This window comes from Elephantulus edwardii, unplaced genomic scaffold (genome assembly GCF_000299155.1).
Source record: "Elephantulus edwardii isolate Elephantulus edwardi_28Jun2011 unplaced genomic scaffold, EleEdw1.0 scaffold00047, whole genome shotgun sequence".
Classification (NCBI taxonomy): Eukaryota; Metazoa; Chordata; class Mammalia; order Macroscelidea; family Macroscelididae; genus Elephantulus; species Elephantulus edwardii.
This window is the reverse complement of record NW_006399797.1, coordinates 11,256,643-11,272,526: the sequence shown is the minus strand read 5'-3', so window position 1 is coordinate 11,272,526 and position 15,884 is coordinate 11,256,643. Positions and strand designations below refer to the sequence as shown.

General features: G+C 39.2%; 1 protein-coding gene across 1 annotated transcript in view; it reads right to left on the bottom strand.

The window, feature by feature from the left end:
* Positions 1-6,350: 6,350 nt before the first annotated feature.
* Positions 6,351-15,884, bottom strand: part of IRAK3 (interleukin-1 receptor-associated kinase 3) — a 125,765-nt gene continuing 116,231 nt past the window's right edge. The window contains exons 10-13 of the mRNA XM_006886067.1: positions 10,858-11,056; positions 10,516-10,578; positions 10,266-10,430; positions 6,351-6,827 (exon numbers count right to left, since the gene is read on the bottom strand). Coding sequence (XP_006886129.1) covers positions 6,351-6,827; positions 10,266-10,430; positions 10,516-10,578; positions 10,858-11,056 — 904 coding nt within the window. The remainder of the gene's footprint in view (positions 6,828-10,265; positions 10,431-10,515; positions 10,579-10,857; positions 11,057-15,884) is intronic.

Below are 15,884 nucleotides of genomic sequence, written 5' to 3'. Positions count from 1 at the left end.
TAGCAAAATTTAACAGAACAGCAAGCAACAAATGCTGGCGAGGTTGTGGAGAGACTGGAACCCTTATTCACTGTTGGTGGGAGTGTAAAATGGTAAACATTTCTTTTTAATTCATTGTTGCATTTTTTCTCCTCTCCTCCCTTCTCTTTCCCCAAGCCCATCCCACAATGCACTCTTTGTTTCAGATAGTTCTCATACATATGATGCATAATCATATAATCCTTTCAGACAGTTCTTCTCCTCATCTGTTCTTACTCAGTGTTCATTATCTACCCACTCTTACGCTATTACACCCCCAATCTCCCCATGTCAGCCCTATTTTATAAGACATGTGTTATGCAGTACTTATCTTTTTATGACTGAGATATTTCCGTTAGCATGTTGTCCTCAAGGTTCCCCCACAGCAAACAATTTTTCACTTCACATTTCATGAGTTTGCTTCTTTGTGTAATGTGGAGTACAGGAAAGAGTAAGAACTTTGAAGTCAACAGACATGGGTTCAAATTTGAACTCTTTTTGGTCTGGAGACAACTTTAGATGAATTATTTAACCTCCTTGAGTCAATTTATTAGTCTCTAAAATGAAATTCCTATTTTTTGGTGCAGTTTTCAGACTCAAACAGGAAAAAAACTCCCACCCTAAAAAAAAAAAAAATCCTCCCAAACATGCAAAGTTCCTGACACAGTTTCCTTCACCTTTATGCCAGGATTGGGTTATAGAGAGTTTTGGTAGCTCTGTGGGTTTCCATTCCCTGGATAACTAGCCAGACACTCTTCAATGGTGTCCTTTTCTAGCTCTTGTCAGCCTTTCTCTTTCCAAGGAGCCAGCTTCAACACACACAGCCATCTTTGCCTCCTCCTTTCTCTTGGAAGCCCTTATTTTCAATTGCATTGGTTTGTGCTTAAATGACATGAAACTGTTAACTCCGATATGTGCCTTTCTTTTCCACTTCCTTTACTAAATTAGTTGTTCCCTTCTCTAATTGCTGACACAAGTGTTTTAATTCAACAGTTGTCATTTTAAGGCAACACTGAGTCAATTTCAACCCACAGTGACTCCATGTGACAGAGTAGAACTGTGTCATAAGGTTTTCTAGGTTGGAATCTTTAGGGGAGCTTATTGCCAGGTCTTTTCCCCATGAAGGTGCTTGGCGAATTGGAGTCATCAACTTTCAGTTAGCAACCAAGCACTTAATTATTGTTCCCTCAGGGCTCCTGTTTGATTCTAATAGATGCTTAGTAAATGCTATTCACGACAGGTCTCACTTCTATAAAACCTCATATCAAATAATAAAAGTTGTTTTATACAGGCTGATGTACCACCCCATAAAAATCCATTATGCAGTGAGTCACAGATCATTACAACAGCACGCAAGAAGTCGATAAAATCGACTATGTCAGAATTCCCACATCTAATTTAAAAAAAAAAAATTCATGCTGTGGAGCGTTATAAAATAAGACAAAACTCTAGCAGAATATTAAACAGGATCTTCCTGAAGGATTGCCGATAGCATGTTGTGAAAATGAAAATAAGTGGAATTCTTTACTAATTCCTATTTGTTAATTAGAGAGAATGCTCAGAGACTCATGTTGGAGGGGAGGGTTTTTTACATTCCCCCCCATGTGTGTTAGTTTTTACATTATGAGAACTTGGAAATGCCCTCCTATTGTCTGTATCAATAGCAAAACTTAATTTCTATCAATTAAATTTTATTAAACTATCCACTGAAAGGCAAGTATGGCCAAGAAGATTGGGTTATTTAATAGAAGATTCTGATAATTTCCACCTATAGTTGGATTTTCTCACTATATTATTAATCGGCTAGTATAATCTGGAATGAGCAAATTATCCAAGAAGCTGGACTCAATGAAGAGAAGTGTGTCATCAAGATTGGAGGGAGACTCATCAATAACCTGTGTTATGCAGATGATACAACCTTGCTTACTGAAAGTGAGAAGGACTTGAAGATTAAGGTATACAGCCTTCAGTACAGATTGCATCTCAATGTCAAGAAAAGAAAGATTCTTATCACTGAACCAATAGAAAGTGTCATGATGGATGGAGAAGAGATTGAAACTGTCAACATCTTCATCTTGCTCAGATCCACAATTAAAACCCTTGGTACCAGCAGTCAGGAAATAAAGAGATGCATTGAATTGGGCAAATCTGCAGATAGGGACTTCTCCAAATTACTGAGGTCAGTTGAGAACTAGGGTGCGTCTAATTCAGGCCATAGTCTTTTAAATTACTTGCTATGCATCTGAAGGCTAGATAATGAATAAGGAAGACAGAAAAAGAATTGATGCCTCTGAACTGTGGTTTTGGAGAAGAACACTGAACATTCCATGGATGAACAAGAGAACAAACAGGTATGTCTTGAAGAGAGTGGAGCCAGAATGCTCTTTGGAGGCAAAAATGATGAGGCTTTACTTCACACACTTAAGGCATGTTGCTAGAAGGAGCTATTCTTTGGAGAGGAACATGATGCTGGAAAGGGTGGAGGGTCGGCGAAGAGGAACACCCTTAACCAGGTGGATTGATATGGTGGCTGCTGCAATGGGCGCTTGTGTGTTAGGTAGTGTGTGGATGGTGCAGAACAGAACAGTTTAGATCTTTTGTTCATAGGATTGCTCTAAGTTATGCTTAACTAGATGGCACCCAACAATAATATGACTTGGTTTTTAAGTTTTCCAAACAGATACAGTCAACAAGATTATTGGGTTAACAAGATTTCTAGTATTCCTACTTTATACTATCAACATCTTAGATTATAAAGTGCAAAAAAAGAATTCAAAGAAATAATGCTTATCTCAAAAGCACACACCTTAGACTGAATGCTAGTAGCTTTGGATAAGTATCTTGAGATGAACGGACTATTCTGAATTATCTGTGTAGGCCCAAGGCAATCACAGGAAGCCTTAAAAAATGTAGGGAGGGTGTCAAAGGAAGAGGACAGGGAGAGAGAACGGTTGATCTGAAGATGCTATGCTGTTGACTTAGAAGATAAAGAAAGTGAATTCAGGTGGTTTCTACAAGTTAGAAAAGACAAGGCAACAGAGTCTCACCAAGGGCCTCCAGAATGAGTTCCAAGGACTTTCAGAATGTAAAATAGGAAACTTATTGCATTTTAAAGCCAGTAACCTTGTGGTAATTTTTACAATACATGTAATATAATGTGGAAGCTATGGAATGATTCCCCCTAAACCAAAGAGGATTAAGATTGAAATACAATTTCTTCATCCCAACATAGACCTACTTGGATGCAAAGGGAGTGTGCATAGGGTCTTTTATCTTACTAGATAAAAAAGAGAAGGAAATTGAGCCAAGGTGATAGAATGCTCAGCACTCACAAGAAACAATTACCAGGACCTTTTTAGACCCAAGCTCCTTCTGAATGAAGCACCTTGATACTAAGACACATGGAGTTCTCCAGGGAATGCCAGGATGCTACACTGTCAAAGGAAACAAGGATTTTAGTTCACCATGGACAGTTAACAGATGCCGCCCTGGACGTGCTCACCAAGTTGTGCCAAGAAATCTGGAGAACAACCACTTGGCCAACTGACATGAAGAGATCTATATTTGTTCCTATCCCAAAGAAAGGTGACCCAACAGAATGTGGAAACTACAGAACAATCTCACTGTTTTCACATGCAAGCAAGATTTTACTGAAGATTATCCAAAAATGACTGGAACAGCACATCAACAGAGAACTACCAGAAGTTCAGGCTGGGTTTAGAAGGGGTCGTGGTACTAGGGATATTGTAGCTGATGTTAGATGGATCTTAGCTGAAAGCAGGGAATACCAGAGGAATGTCTATCTGTGTTTCATTGACTATGCAAAGGCATTTGACTGTGTGGATCATAACAAACTATGGCTGACTCTGAGAAGAATGGGAATCCCAGAACACTTGATCATGCTAATGTGAAACCTATACTTGGACCAGAAGGCAGTCATCAGAACAGAGCAAGGGAACACTGCATGGTTCAAAATTGGGAAGGGCATATGCCAGGGATGCATCCTATCGCCATACCTTTTCAACCTATATGCAGAACAGATTATCCGAGAGGCTGGGCTCTATGAGAAGAAATGTGGGGTCAAGATTGGTGGACGATTTATCAACAATCTGTGTTATGCAGATGACACAACCCTGCTTGCTGAAACTGAAGAGGTCCTGAAGCACCTGTTGCAGAGGGTCAAGGACTGCAGCCTACAATACGGATTGAGGCTCAATGTCAAGAAGACAAAGATTCTCACCACTCGACCAATTGGCAGCATCAGGATGGATGGTGACGAGATTGAGATTGTACACAGCTTTAGTTTCTTGGCTCCACAGTCAACAGTCTTGGCACCAGCAGCCAGGAAATTAAAAGGCGCATTGCCATGGGAAAGTCTGCTGTTAAGGACCTCTCCAAAGTACTGAAGAGCAATGGTGTCTCTCTGGAGACTAAGGTGTGTCTGATACAGGCCATGGTCTTTTCAATCACTTGTTATGCATCAGAGAGTTGGACAATGACCAAGGAGGATAGAAGGAGAATTGATGCCTTTGAGCTGTGGTGCTGGAGAAGAATATTGAAGGTACTATGGACTGCTAGGAAAACAAACAGATTTGTCCTGGAAAGGGTTAAACTGGGTGGCTCTTTGGAGGCAAGGATTCTGAGGCTCCGTCTAACATACTCTGGACATGTTCTGAGGAGAGACCGGTCCTTAGAGAGGGACATCATGCTTGGTAGGGTGGAGGGACAGCGCAAGAGGGGAAGGCCCTCTATGAGGTGGATTGATTCAGTGATTGGGATAATTGGGATGGGAGTGTCAGAGAGAGTGCGATTGGCACAGGACAGAGCAGAGTTTAGGGCTGTTGTACATAGGGTCGCTATGAGTCGCAAGCGACTCGACGGCACAAAACAACAACAACAACAATGGACAGAGAATGAGAGAGAAAACAAGTCTTCCTTTAGAACTGGCATCCTGTTTTTGGATTTCTAACTTCTTAAACTGTAAGAGACTAAATTTCTCTTAGTTAAAGCCACCAACTTTTGTTATTTTTCTTATAGCAGTATTAGATAACTATTGTAGTTTTAATGTACTGTCAAGTTATAACCAATTCATAGCTGACTCACCAGTGGGTTTTTAGAGACTGTAATTCATAAGAGGGGAGAATGCCTATCTTTCTCCCAGGAAGCAGCTGGTAGATTTGAACCACATGCATTTGAGTAATCAGGGCAACTCTTTACCACTAAGCCATCAGAGTTTCCTTATTAGATAGCTAAGACAACAGCAATAGGAAACCAGTGTAGAAGTTTATAATCTTTTGAGAGAGATAAGGTAAGAACTAATTTTGATACCATTTAGAAAGTGACAGATATGAAACTGGAGTTTAACGAAGTAATACATAATATTACAAAGTAATTTCTAGATAATGTGAGTTCTTCTGGCTGGAGAGATTGGAGAAAGTTTCTGGGTAATGCAATAGTTCAATGGAACCCTGAAGACAAAGTAAGATTGCTGAAGGGCAACTCTCTTTTAGAATCAGCAGAGTGAAGACTTCAAGCTGGAAAGTATGGAAACAGACAAAAAATGAACCCACGTCCTAGTGTCACTGATTTCAGGGCAAGACATTTACTCAGTTTTTAAAACATCATACATTCATAATATAATAGCTCCACTAAGTTTGTAAAAATTATAATAATAGTTGATGGTTATATTGTATATAATAAACTGTCCTGAGAGTTTAAATATAAAAATACAGATCTTGGACAAGAATAACTTCTCTAAACAGAACATACAGTAGCCAAGGGTGAGGCTGACTATGGCATACATATTTATAAATATACATAATATCAGTCAAAATAGGCAACGTGGTAATTCTTTTTAAACATCTAATAATATTTACAAGTTAGTTATTCGTTACAATGATGAAAAGCAAGCAGCACCAACCACTGAAACCCAACAGAATGTTATTAGAAAAATAGACTCACATTTATGATGGGCTGGAAGAAAACATTAAAATTCTGTCTCATTTGGCAGGGTTTAAGTGTTTTCTGTGACTGAAACCAGTACCCACAATCTCAAGTGATTTTTTATTGGTTCTACTTGTCTTTTGCATAATTTCATTTGAGTTAGATCATAAGACAATTGCCCAATCAAATTATTTTTTAACTGTTCTAATTTTGAGGGTGGAAAGGATGGAATTGTCTAGATTGCTTATCTGCATCACCCAAAGGCACCATCAAATCAACCTCTTGGCATTACCTGTAGGGCAATGTCTGACCAAAACGATAGCCTGTAGATAGCTGACTCAGCATTACATGGTTATTTCTTTATATTTTGGTGAAATCAATACCTTCGTTTACTTTTCACATTCATTCCAAGAAAATTCAGAGCAACAGCTTGTCTCTGTTAGCCTACTCCCATCAGCCGTTGCCTCTGCAGGCGGATCCATAGCCACGTCACAGCGCCTTAAGTCCTGAGGTGGAGCTTCATGCCTTGGAAGCCAGCTTTCTTCACAGGAGGAACTGGGTATGCAGCAAGCATCCTCATTTCTCTTACTCTCTGCCTTTTGGTCAAAACTGAGAAATGTAACCTCTGACTGACTGCATTCAAAAGGCGTTTTCCGAATCACTCTATCTTTCCTCCAGTCTTCAACAGGAGGCAGTGAGCGAATATTCTGATCTGAATGGATGGTCTGGTTTTCATCATCTTCCACTGGAATACTTGGTACGTTATCCAAGAAAAGGGGAGAGGGACACCGGAAGGACTTCAGGGATGTGGGAGGGTCCTCCAAAAAATATAAACTGGCTTGAGTACTTTCAAGAATATTTAAGACCTAGTTAATAAAGAAACAAGCTTTAGTTAAAGTTGAATAAATAACCTTCCTGCTGCACTGCCAACCCCAAAGCACATGATTCAAATCCACCAGATGCTCTGCAGGGGAAAGATGGGCAATCAACTCCTGTGTGATTTACTGCCTCTGGAAATCTGCTGGAGCTGTGTCAAATCCAACTCAACAGCAGCAACAACAACACTGAAAAATTGTGTCAATCCATTTCATGAGGGTCTTCCCTGGAGATCCAAGTATATCAGAGAAGATAAGGATGACATACATGGTTTCGGTCTCTTGTTCATAGGGTTGCTATGAATCATACTCAGCTCCGTAGCTTCTAACAACAGCAATGAAAAATGGAGGAACTTGCTTGGTGCAGTTGTAGGGAGTTGCACCGCTAACTCAGAGGGTTTGGATCCATTGGTGGCTCCTTAGGATAAAGATGGACAATCTCCTCCAATTTGATTTACAATCTTGAAAACTCACTGGCGAAACCAGCTCTGATTCTACAGTAATGAGTTGAAAAAAGAAAAAACAAACAAACAAAAAAAAAACTCCCACAACAACACAACAAACAAAAAACCAAAAACAACAACAAAAAACCAACCCCCAAAACCTCACATTTAAAAAATAAGTTTAACTATAGAAATTTGAGCTTAAAAGGAGTCTAAAGCTGATGTTGATTTTGGTTGCTATCAAGTTGGTTCCCATCATGGAGACTGGATGCATAACGCTAGCTGGTTCTGTGAAGTCCTCATGATTGGTTGTGGACTGTACCCTGTGATCAGAGGGCTTTACTGGCTTATTTTCAGAAGTAGATTATCTGATCTTTCTTCCTAATCTGTCTTCGTCTAGAGGCTCCATTAAAATGTGTTCAATATCATAGCATCCCACAAGCCTCCATTCATAGACGAGGAGTGGCTGCAGTTAAATTCATGACCAAGAATGGAAACAGGGTCTCCCGTATGTAAGATGAGAATCCTGTCACTAAACTAATGCCCCCAAAGATTAACTAAGCCGAAACTTTTAACAATAAGTAAATTAATGAAGCAAAGTCTAAAGGAAACTGCACGAAATAAAATTTTAAGAGTCTTGAATGTTACTTTTAGATGTATTACAACTAGCTTATGTCTTTGGGAAGATTCTGCATTCCTTTTTTTCTTTAACAGTAATAAAGGGTTATGCTGAGAAGAGGAGAAGATCAGACCTCATCAATAGTCATCAAATATCAATTTGAAATTATTGTATCAGAAATACCTCAGGGACTTACTTATGAAACAAATCTTTTGAGCCTGTACTAGGGATGATCATTCTATAAAATCTGTAGATGGAGCTCCAAAGATTTATACTTTAAAAACTCTGGGAATGCATGTCAATTTGAGGTCCCAGATTTAGGATAATATAGCATACTTTCATACACACAATTCATAAAAGTACATTTAGAGAACTTTAGTGTTCACAATGACATTATTTTTTCATCTTAGTAGACCTAAGGTTCACTAAAAGGGAATCAACATCACAAGCCAATAAGGCACAGATTTGTTGCTGGATCCCAGATCTCGTTTCCAATCCCATGTTCCTTCCACTAAGCCTTTCACTGGTCCTTTCTGGCACCAAGAATGTAGACCACAGAGCTCTTATTTATGGTGTCAGTCCTGGAATACAGCTCTCCTGACCCCCAAGCCAGGGGTTTCTCCAGTCTGATGCCTGCTCCTTGATTTAAGCTTCTTGTGGCTCTATGACAGAGTCGGGATAAAATCCTAACTTCTGTGATAGAATTGACGCCCCAATATCACTCAGAACCTTCTATCACTTTAACTGCTATAGCCTTTCCTCATTCTAACCCTAATTTCATGATGCTGACCTACTTGCATTCTCATCTGCAAATATCAAATTGATTTTAACTTAGTGGCCTACCGTTGAATTTCCATGGCTAGAAGTCTTTCTGGCAAGAAACTCTTTATCTTTCTCTTTGTGGAGTTTGCTAGTGGATTTGAAATGCCAACTCTTCCGTAAACAGTCCAACGTGTTATGTTGGACTTACCTGAGCTCCTTACTTACAGTCTTAATACCATGAAACATTCTTATTCCTCCTTAAATATAATCTGCTCTTTGGGTTGTAATTAAGCTGTTACCCCCCCCCCCACTACCCAAGGAAGTATCTTTAACTTTCATAGGCTTATATGCATTCTAACTATATGATCCTAGACGTCTTATAAGTCTGAATTTTCATCTCTTGCTGTACTGATGTAACCTGCAGTTTCTATGATGCTGAACCTTGTGCCATCGGGGTGTCAAATGCCATAACAGTTCCCATGGTGGGCAGTGTTTGGTAGAGCTCCCAGTTTAGGACAGGTTTGGAAGCAGGAGTGGCATCCACTTACTAAAAAAACATGCCTTTGGAAACTCTATAAACTTTGATTAAAGTCTATAGTTATAGAGGGGCTTCAGGCCTTTTGTTCATAGGGTCACTATGAGTCGTGCTCGACTTGACAGCAATCAACAACAAACAATAACATAATCACACATACTGAAATTCCATGTTTATTGTTCTAACAGCGCCTATGGACTGTGAAAGCAAAAACTGTCTTGATCATTGAGGTATTCCAAGTACAGAGTATGGAAAACAAAAATGAAGAACATCATAAATATTTATTGGGTAAATAAATGAATGGATGATAATATTGATGGAAATGTGAATAAAGATGTTGTTGTTGTGTACTGTCGAGTCAGAACCTCAACAGTAGCTGACCCTCCAGAGTGTTCAGAGGCAGTTTAATCACACAGAAGGAGAATGTTCATCTTTCCCCTATAAAGCAGCTAGTGGATTTGTGTGCCTTTGGAATAGCAGCATAACTCCTTACCACCAGGCCACCAAAGCTCCCTGAATAAAGGAGCATAAGTGCAATGTATGCTGCATTTTTAATGGACTGGATCTCTTAATGAAGGTTGAACAAACTATCTTCTTCAAACTATTCACCTGCTAGTGTCTATTCACAATACCTTTCAGTGTCCTGGTTCCACTCAGTAAGTGACCTCTACCAAGGTACCATAACACCCTGGTGGCACAAGGTTAAGTGTTTGGCTGTTAACCCAAACGTGACTACTCTAATCCATCAGCCTGTTTCATAGGAAAAAAAATATGTGGCAGTTGGCTTCAATAATGATTACAGCCTTGAGAACCCTACGGACAAATTCTCTTCTGTCCTACAAGGTCACTATGAGTTAGAATAAACTCAGTGTCAATGGATTTGGTCTTAGGAGGGTATCAAATGATGAACGTTTTAATCTGGAAAAAACTACCTATTAAGTTGGAATTCTCTGTTGGGAGTTGGGTTTGTGTCATCAATTAAAAATTCATTTATATATACAATTTATCCTACCTAAATTTGACACAATTTTGCAAGACTCAGTTTTGGAGAAAACCATGTATATACGTACTTCATCCATCAGTGGCCTTAACTTGGCCCGAGATGCAACACACTGGCCTGCCAGAGAGAAGAGCTTGGTGGAAAAGTTGCGAGGACAGGGATTTACTTTCTTATCTAAGAATGAAAGACATGAATCGAGGCCTCTCTTCTCCATAAGTTCCACAAGGAGGTCTCTCTAGGAAGAGAAAGAGACAACCTTATCATGTAGAACTCTCCTCAAAATGAACAAGAGACATCTGCAAAAATGAAGACATTCTCACCAGCTGTATATGTTTGGGATCATCTAACACCACTTTACAACCTGTCAGAACTTCCATTATTACCTTAAAAGAATAGAGAGAAAGTTAGGGCGTATCTTAATCTATCACAAATAGTAGTTGAAAATATCAATCATAACAACAAACAGTTCATTTTATTTACTAATTTATGTTTATTACTTGACATGTTGTACTAATTCTACACTATTAGAATTAATATGAGATAATGAGTAAGAAGAAATCAGTCAGTTTACAAGTTACAACACTTTAAAACACATTTCTTAGAATTTGGAATATTCTTAATGATAAATGCTCCCTCTTTGTTAACTAGTAGTTAGCACTTACGATTCCGAAGCTGTAGACATCTGTTTTAATGGAAAGTTTGCCCTGTCTGATGTACTCTTCTGGCATGTACCACAGATGTTTACTGTTGCTGCTGGTCGTGTTTATGGTAGAACTCTGATGTTCCAGGTGGGGTCGGAAGTGTGCCATGGCAAAATCAGTTAGTTTGGGCTGAAACTGATCATCCAAAAGTATGTTTGCACTAAAATTGTGATCAAGCACAAATAAGGCAAGAGATTATTAAGGCATTTCAACGTAAAGCAAATGACAAGCTCACCTTCATAGGTGACCAGTTCCAAACACTGGTAGAGTAAAACATCATTTTTCATTGACTCGATGGCCTTTACTCATTTTTCTTAAAAACAATAACAACAAACCCAAAGAAAATCCAAATGTAAAAAAATCTAAAGTACAAAACTTGGCCTACAAAAAAATGGTCGTTTAAAACCTACAGACGAAGCTCTGGTGGTGCAGCGGTTAAATGCTAGGTTGTTAACCAAAAGGTCAATGATTTAAACTTATCAGCTATTTCATGGGACATTGATGCAGCAGTCCTCTTCCATAAAAGGCACTGCCTAGAAAATCCTATGAGACATGTCTTCTCGGCCCTGTAGGGTTGCTATGAGTCTGCTTCACCTTGATGACAATGACTTTGGATGCTGTATTTACAAGTAATTAAAACACTAACTCATTTTTATTCAGTTAATGAATTAACTGACTTGACAACAGTTTCTTTCTTCTTGGATCAACAATTAATGCCTCTGGAAGCAGAAGACAAAAAAATTGAACAACCTCTTGAAAACATTGGAAAACAAAGATGTCACTTTGATGACTAACTAAGGGGCATCTGACTTAAGCTATGCTGTTTTTAAACCACTCCACATGCAAACAAAAGCTGAAAAAGGAAAGCTGACAAAGTCTATGTTCAAATTGTGTATTCCCAAAAGAACACTGAATATACCATTTACTGCCAGACGATTAAACAGATTGATCTTTAAGGAGGTACAGCTAGAGTGCTCATTACAAGAAAGGATGTGAGCCTTCATCTTACTTTGGATGGGTTATAAAGACAGCAATTAATAGAGAAAGACATCATGCTTGGGAAAGGGTAAGCAAAAAAGAGGAAGCCCTTCAATGAAATGGACTGGAATGGTGGCTGCAACAACGGGCATAAGCAGAGATTGTGAAGATGGCACATGACTAGGCGGTATTTCTTCCTGTTAAACTTATGAATTGAGCCTACTTGAGGTCCTCTAACAGCAATGATAATGAACATATATGGCATAGTAGGCTTATCAGCAGAGAACTACTAACCTGAATTATTTCTAGCACTTGTGGTAGGTCCTGCTTTAATGATAACCTTGACCCACTTGTCCCATCATTGTGGCTTTTCTGTGAGTTATTTAAAACACACATATTTTCCAAAACAAAAAAGAGTGCCTAGAGTCAGTTTAAACTGTTGTCACCTAAAAACCTTGACAATCACTTAGCATCTTGGCTGAGAGTAAGCATGAGGCTACTATGACCTCAGTAAGTAAGAGTATCTTAGCAGGAAAAGGAAAGGAATAACTAAGAGGGAGACACATTCAATCTGTCCATGTCCCAGCTCTATCCTTTCCTCACTGTGTAAGTGCTAGGGGGTTACTTCACTCGAGAAGCCACAATTTGCTTTTTCTTAACATGTTTAAATTGAAGAAAATAAAACCTATAGGGACTGATAGAGACAATATAAAGTGTACAGCCTCATGCCTAATGCTTAGTTAAAGGTAGCTAAACACTGACACCCTTGGTAACAGCAGTGAAGAATCAAAAGATGAGTTACATTGGGAAAATCTGCTGTCAAGGAGCTCATCAAAGTGCCAAAGAGCAAGGATGCAAAGTGAAAGACTTAAGATCCAAGTCATGGTCTTTTCAATTACTTCCAATAGATCTTAAAGTTTGACAACACATAAGAATGACAGGAGACAGAAGAATAATCAGTGCTCTTTAATTGTGGTGCTTGAGAAGAATATAGAATATCCCATGGGCTGCCCAAAGAACCAATATGTCTGCCTTCAAGTAAATGCACCAGAGTGCTCCTTTGAAACTCAAAAACTTGGTCTCAAATACTTTGGCCATGATGTCAGGAGTGACCAATCCCTGGAAAAATGATGGGTAAGGTGGAGGGTCAGAGAAAGAGAAAGTTCCTTAGTGACATGGATTGATTCAGTGTCTTTAACAATGGGCTTGCCATTTTAAGACTGGATTTTCAACAGGGGAAAGAAAATTATTCCCAAGAGCCATTTAAGGATAAAGGATAACACAATCTAACCTTTGTTTTACTCCTATCTTCTCTAAGGATGGCAAGAGAATTGTGATCCAAAAATTCTCAGCTTACCAAAGCCTTAAATCCCTTTACCTACGCAATGACCATTGAGTCAAAGATACCCCAACATTTATCACTGAGCACACTTCTCATTCTTCTTGCCTTATCATTTCTCTCCAATCAGTGCAACTCTGTCAACTGCTAAGGCTAGCCTGGGTTTTGGCCAGGCCCATCTGTGTTACTTCTCACCATCCACTACTTTGAAAAGTGCCAGGTATTCTCATTTCCCTCTTAAGATGAGGACAAATTGAAGTCACACCTGACCATCTTATGAGTGTTAGGTAAGGATTGATATTTAATTCATAGTTACTTCTTTCCAAGGAAGGGGATGCACTTATTAGATAAAATGTGGAGCTACGAAGGATGACCCTAATCTTGAGAAAGATGGAGGATATTTTCATGCAAGCATTTACCAAGTTTGCCGTGATGATTGCTCACTTCTGTGGCCAGGACCCAAATCCTGGTTCTCTTCCACACATTCCTACTCTGTTTCAGGATAAACAAGCTCTGAGGGCCAGATTTCTAATACTGAGCATCAGCCCTTGTTTTCGTCCACTCAAGTTCAAAAGGGGAAAGGTACAGAATTATACCTTAAAATGCCAGAAGAGTCATGAGAATGAAAAAGGATGACTCTGTTAAATACTTAGGATCCCTGAAGATTTTTTAAAGTACCCAAAACATTTTTTAAATACAGAAAAACAACAAGCCCATAATCTGTTCTATTTAGTTGGTCCTCCCCAAACTGATGGGCTGCTTTTAGCAATTGGTGATTCATGCTTCTGTCAGAGTTAGGCAGAGGTGAGCTTGGTAACCACAGACAATATGTTATATGATAAAACCCACAGAGGACTTGGGGTCAGTGAAAGGCCATCAATAAGAAACCAAAACTGTTCCAGGGCACTGAATTTACACTTTGAATAATGCTAGGTAGTGAAAAGACAAGTTGTTTACTAGCTGACTTCAGTGCATAACATAAATTTTGAGTCCTGTGATTTACACTGTTCTAAATTAAGCTTAATGGTAGCTGAGGAAGAAAGATGTTGGAGAAAAGTGAGAATTGCAAAAGGCCTTTCAACAATCAATTCTACCCCAATTCTTTCTCCTGCTTCAACCTTAAATAGAGTGTTCAAACATAAAGTGCCTTTAGCTACCAAACAGGTCAACTAACTACATTTACCCTGTGGGAATAAAACAGACAACCAATGTAAAGACAAAATAAAGTAACTAAAATCCCAAGGATATAACACAAAAGGAAAGTTTGCAGCAATTGTAACCACTAGATACAGAAAAACAAAAACCAAAAAGCCCCTAAGTTTTCCACACCTTTAATTTTATATTTTTATGGTCTATTTCTTCTCCTTTTTCTTCACAGGCTATTTGCTGTAACACAAAGTCCATCACCTGTTTAGATAATTCTTCAGCAGAAATAACATGGTTTGTCCACTGAAAAGGTGGAGAAAGCCTATACAAACAGGTAATTTTGGATCCTGACTAGAAATGGTGCTTAATTTCTCTATTGGTAGAGACCTCTGGAATAATTAATTTTGGAGTTATTATCCCAGAACATTGGATTGTGCTTATATGAAACCTATAATTTGGCTAGGAGGTAGTCATCAGAATAGAGAAAGGAGGCACTGCATGGTTCAGAATCTGGAGGAGTATGCACAAGGGATGTATTTTGTCTCCATACCTTTTCAATCTGTATGCAGAACAGATCATCTGGGAGGTTGGACTGTATGAGGAGGAATGTGACATCAAGAGTGGAGGAAAACTCATGAACATCCTGCGTTATGCAAATGACACAACCCTGCTTGCTGAAACTGAGGAGGACCTGAAGCGCTTGCTATAGAAGGTAAAGGACTGCAGCCTTCAATATGGATTGAAACTCAACATCAAGAAAACAAAGATTCTCACCATTGGGCCAATTGGTAGGATTATGATAGATGGTGAAGAGACTGAGATTGTTAACAGCTTTAGTTTACTTGGTTTCACAATCAACACTCTTGGTACCAGCAGCCAGGAAATCAAAGATGAATTGCATTGGGAAAGTCGGCTGTCGGGGACCTCTCAAGAGTACTGAAGAGTAGTGATGTCAGTCTGGAGACTAAGATGCACCTGGTCTTGACCATAGTCTTCGCAATTGCTTGCTATATATCAGAGAACTGGACAATAACTAGGGATGATAGAAAGAGAATTGATGTCTTTGAGTTTTGGTGCTGGAGAAGAGTATTGAATATACCATGGACTGCCAAAAGAACAGTTTCATTCTAGAGAGGGTGAAACCAGTCTGCTCCTTGGAGGCAAGGATTCTGAGGCTTCCTCTGACTTTGGGCATGTTGCAAGAAGGGACCAGTCCTTGGAGAGGGACATCATACTTGGAAAGGTGGTGGGACAGAGAAAGAGAGGAAGACCCTCAATGAGATGTATCAATTCAGTGACTAGGGTAATGAGGGTAGGTGTATCAGAGACAATAAAATTAGCACAGGATAGAGTAAGTTTCAGGGCTATTGTACATAGGGTCACTATGAATTGCAAATGACTAAGGGCACATAACAACAACTCAATTACTACCTACTGTACTTTGGAAGAAGTACAGCCAGAATGGTCCATGAGAATTACTTTATGGCAAGTCCTTTGAACATATTGTCAGAAGAGACTAGTCCCT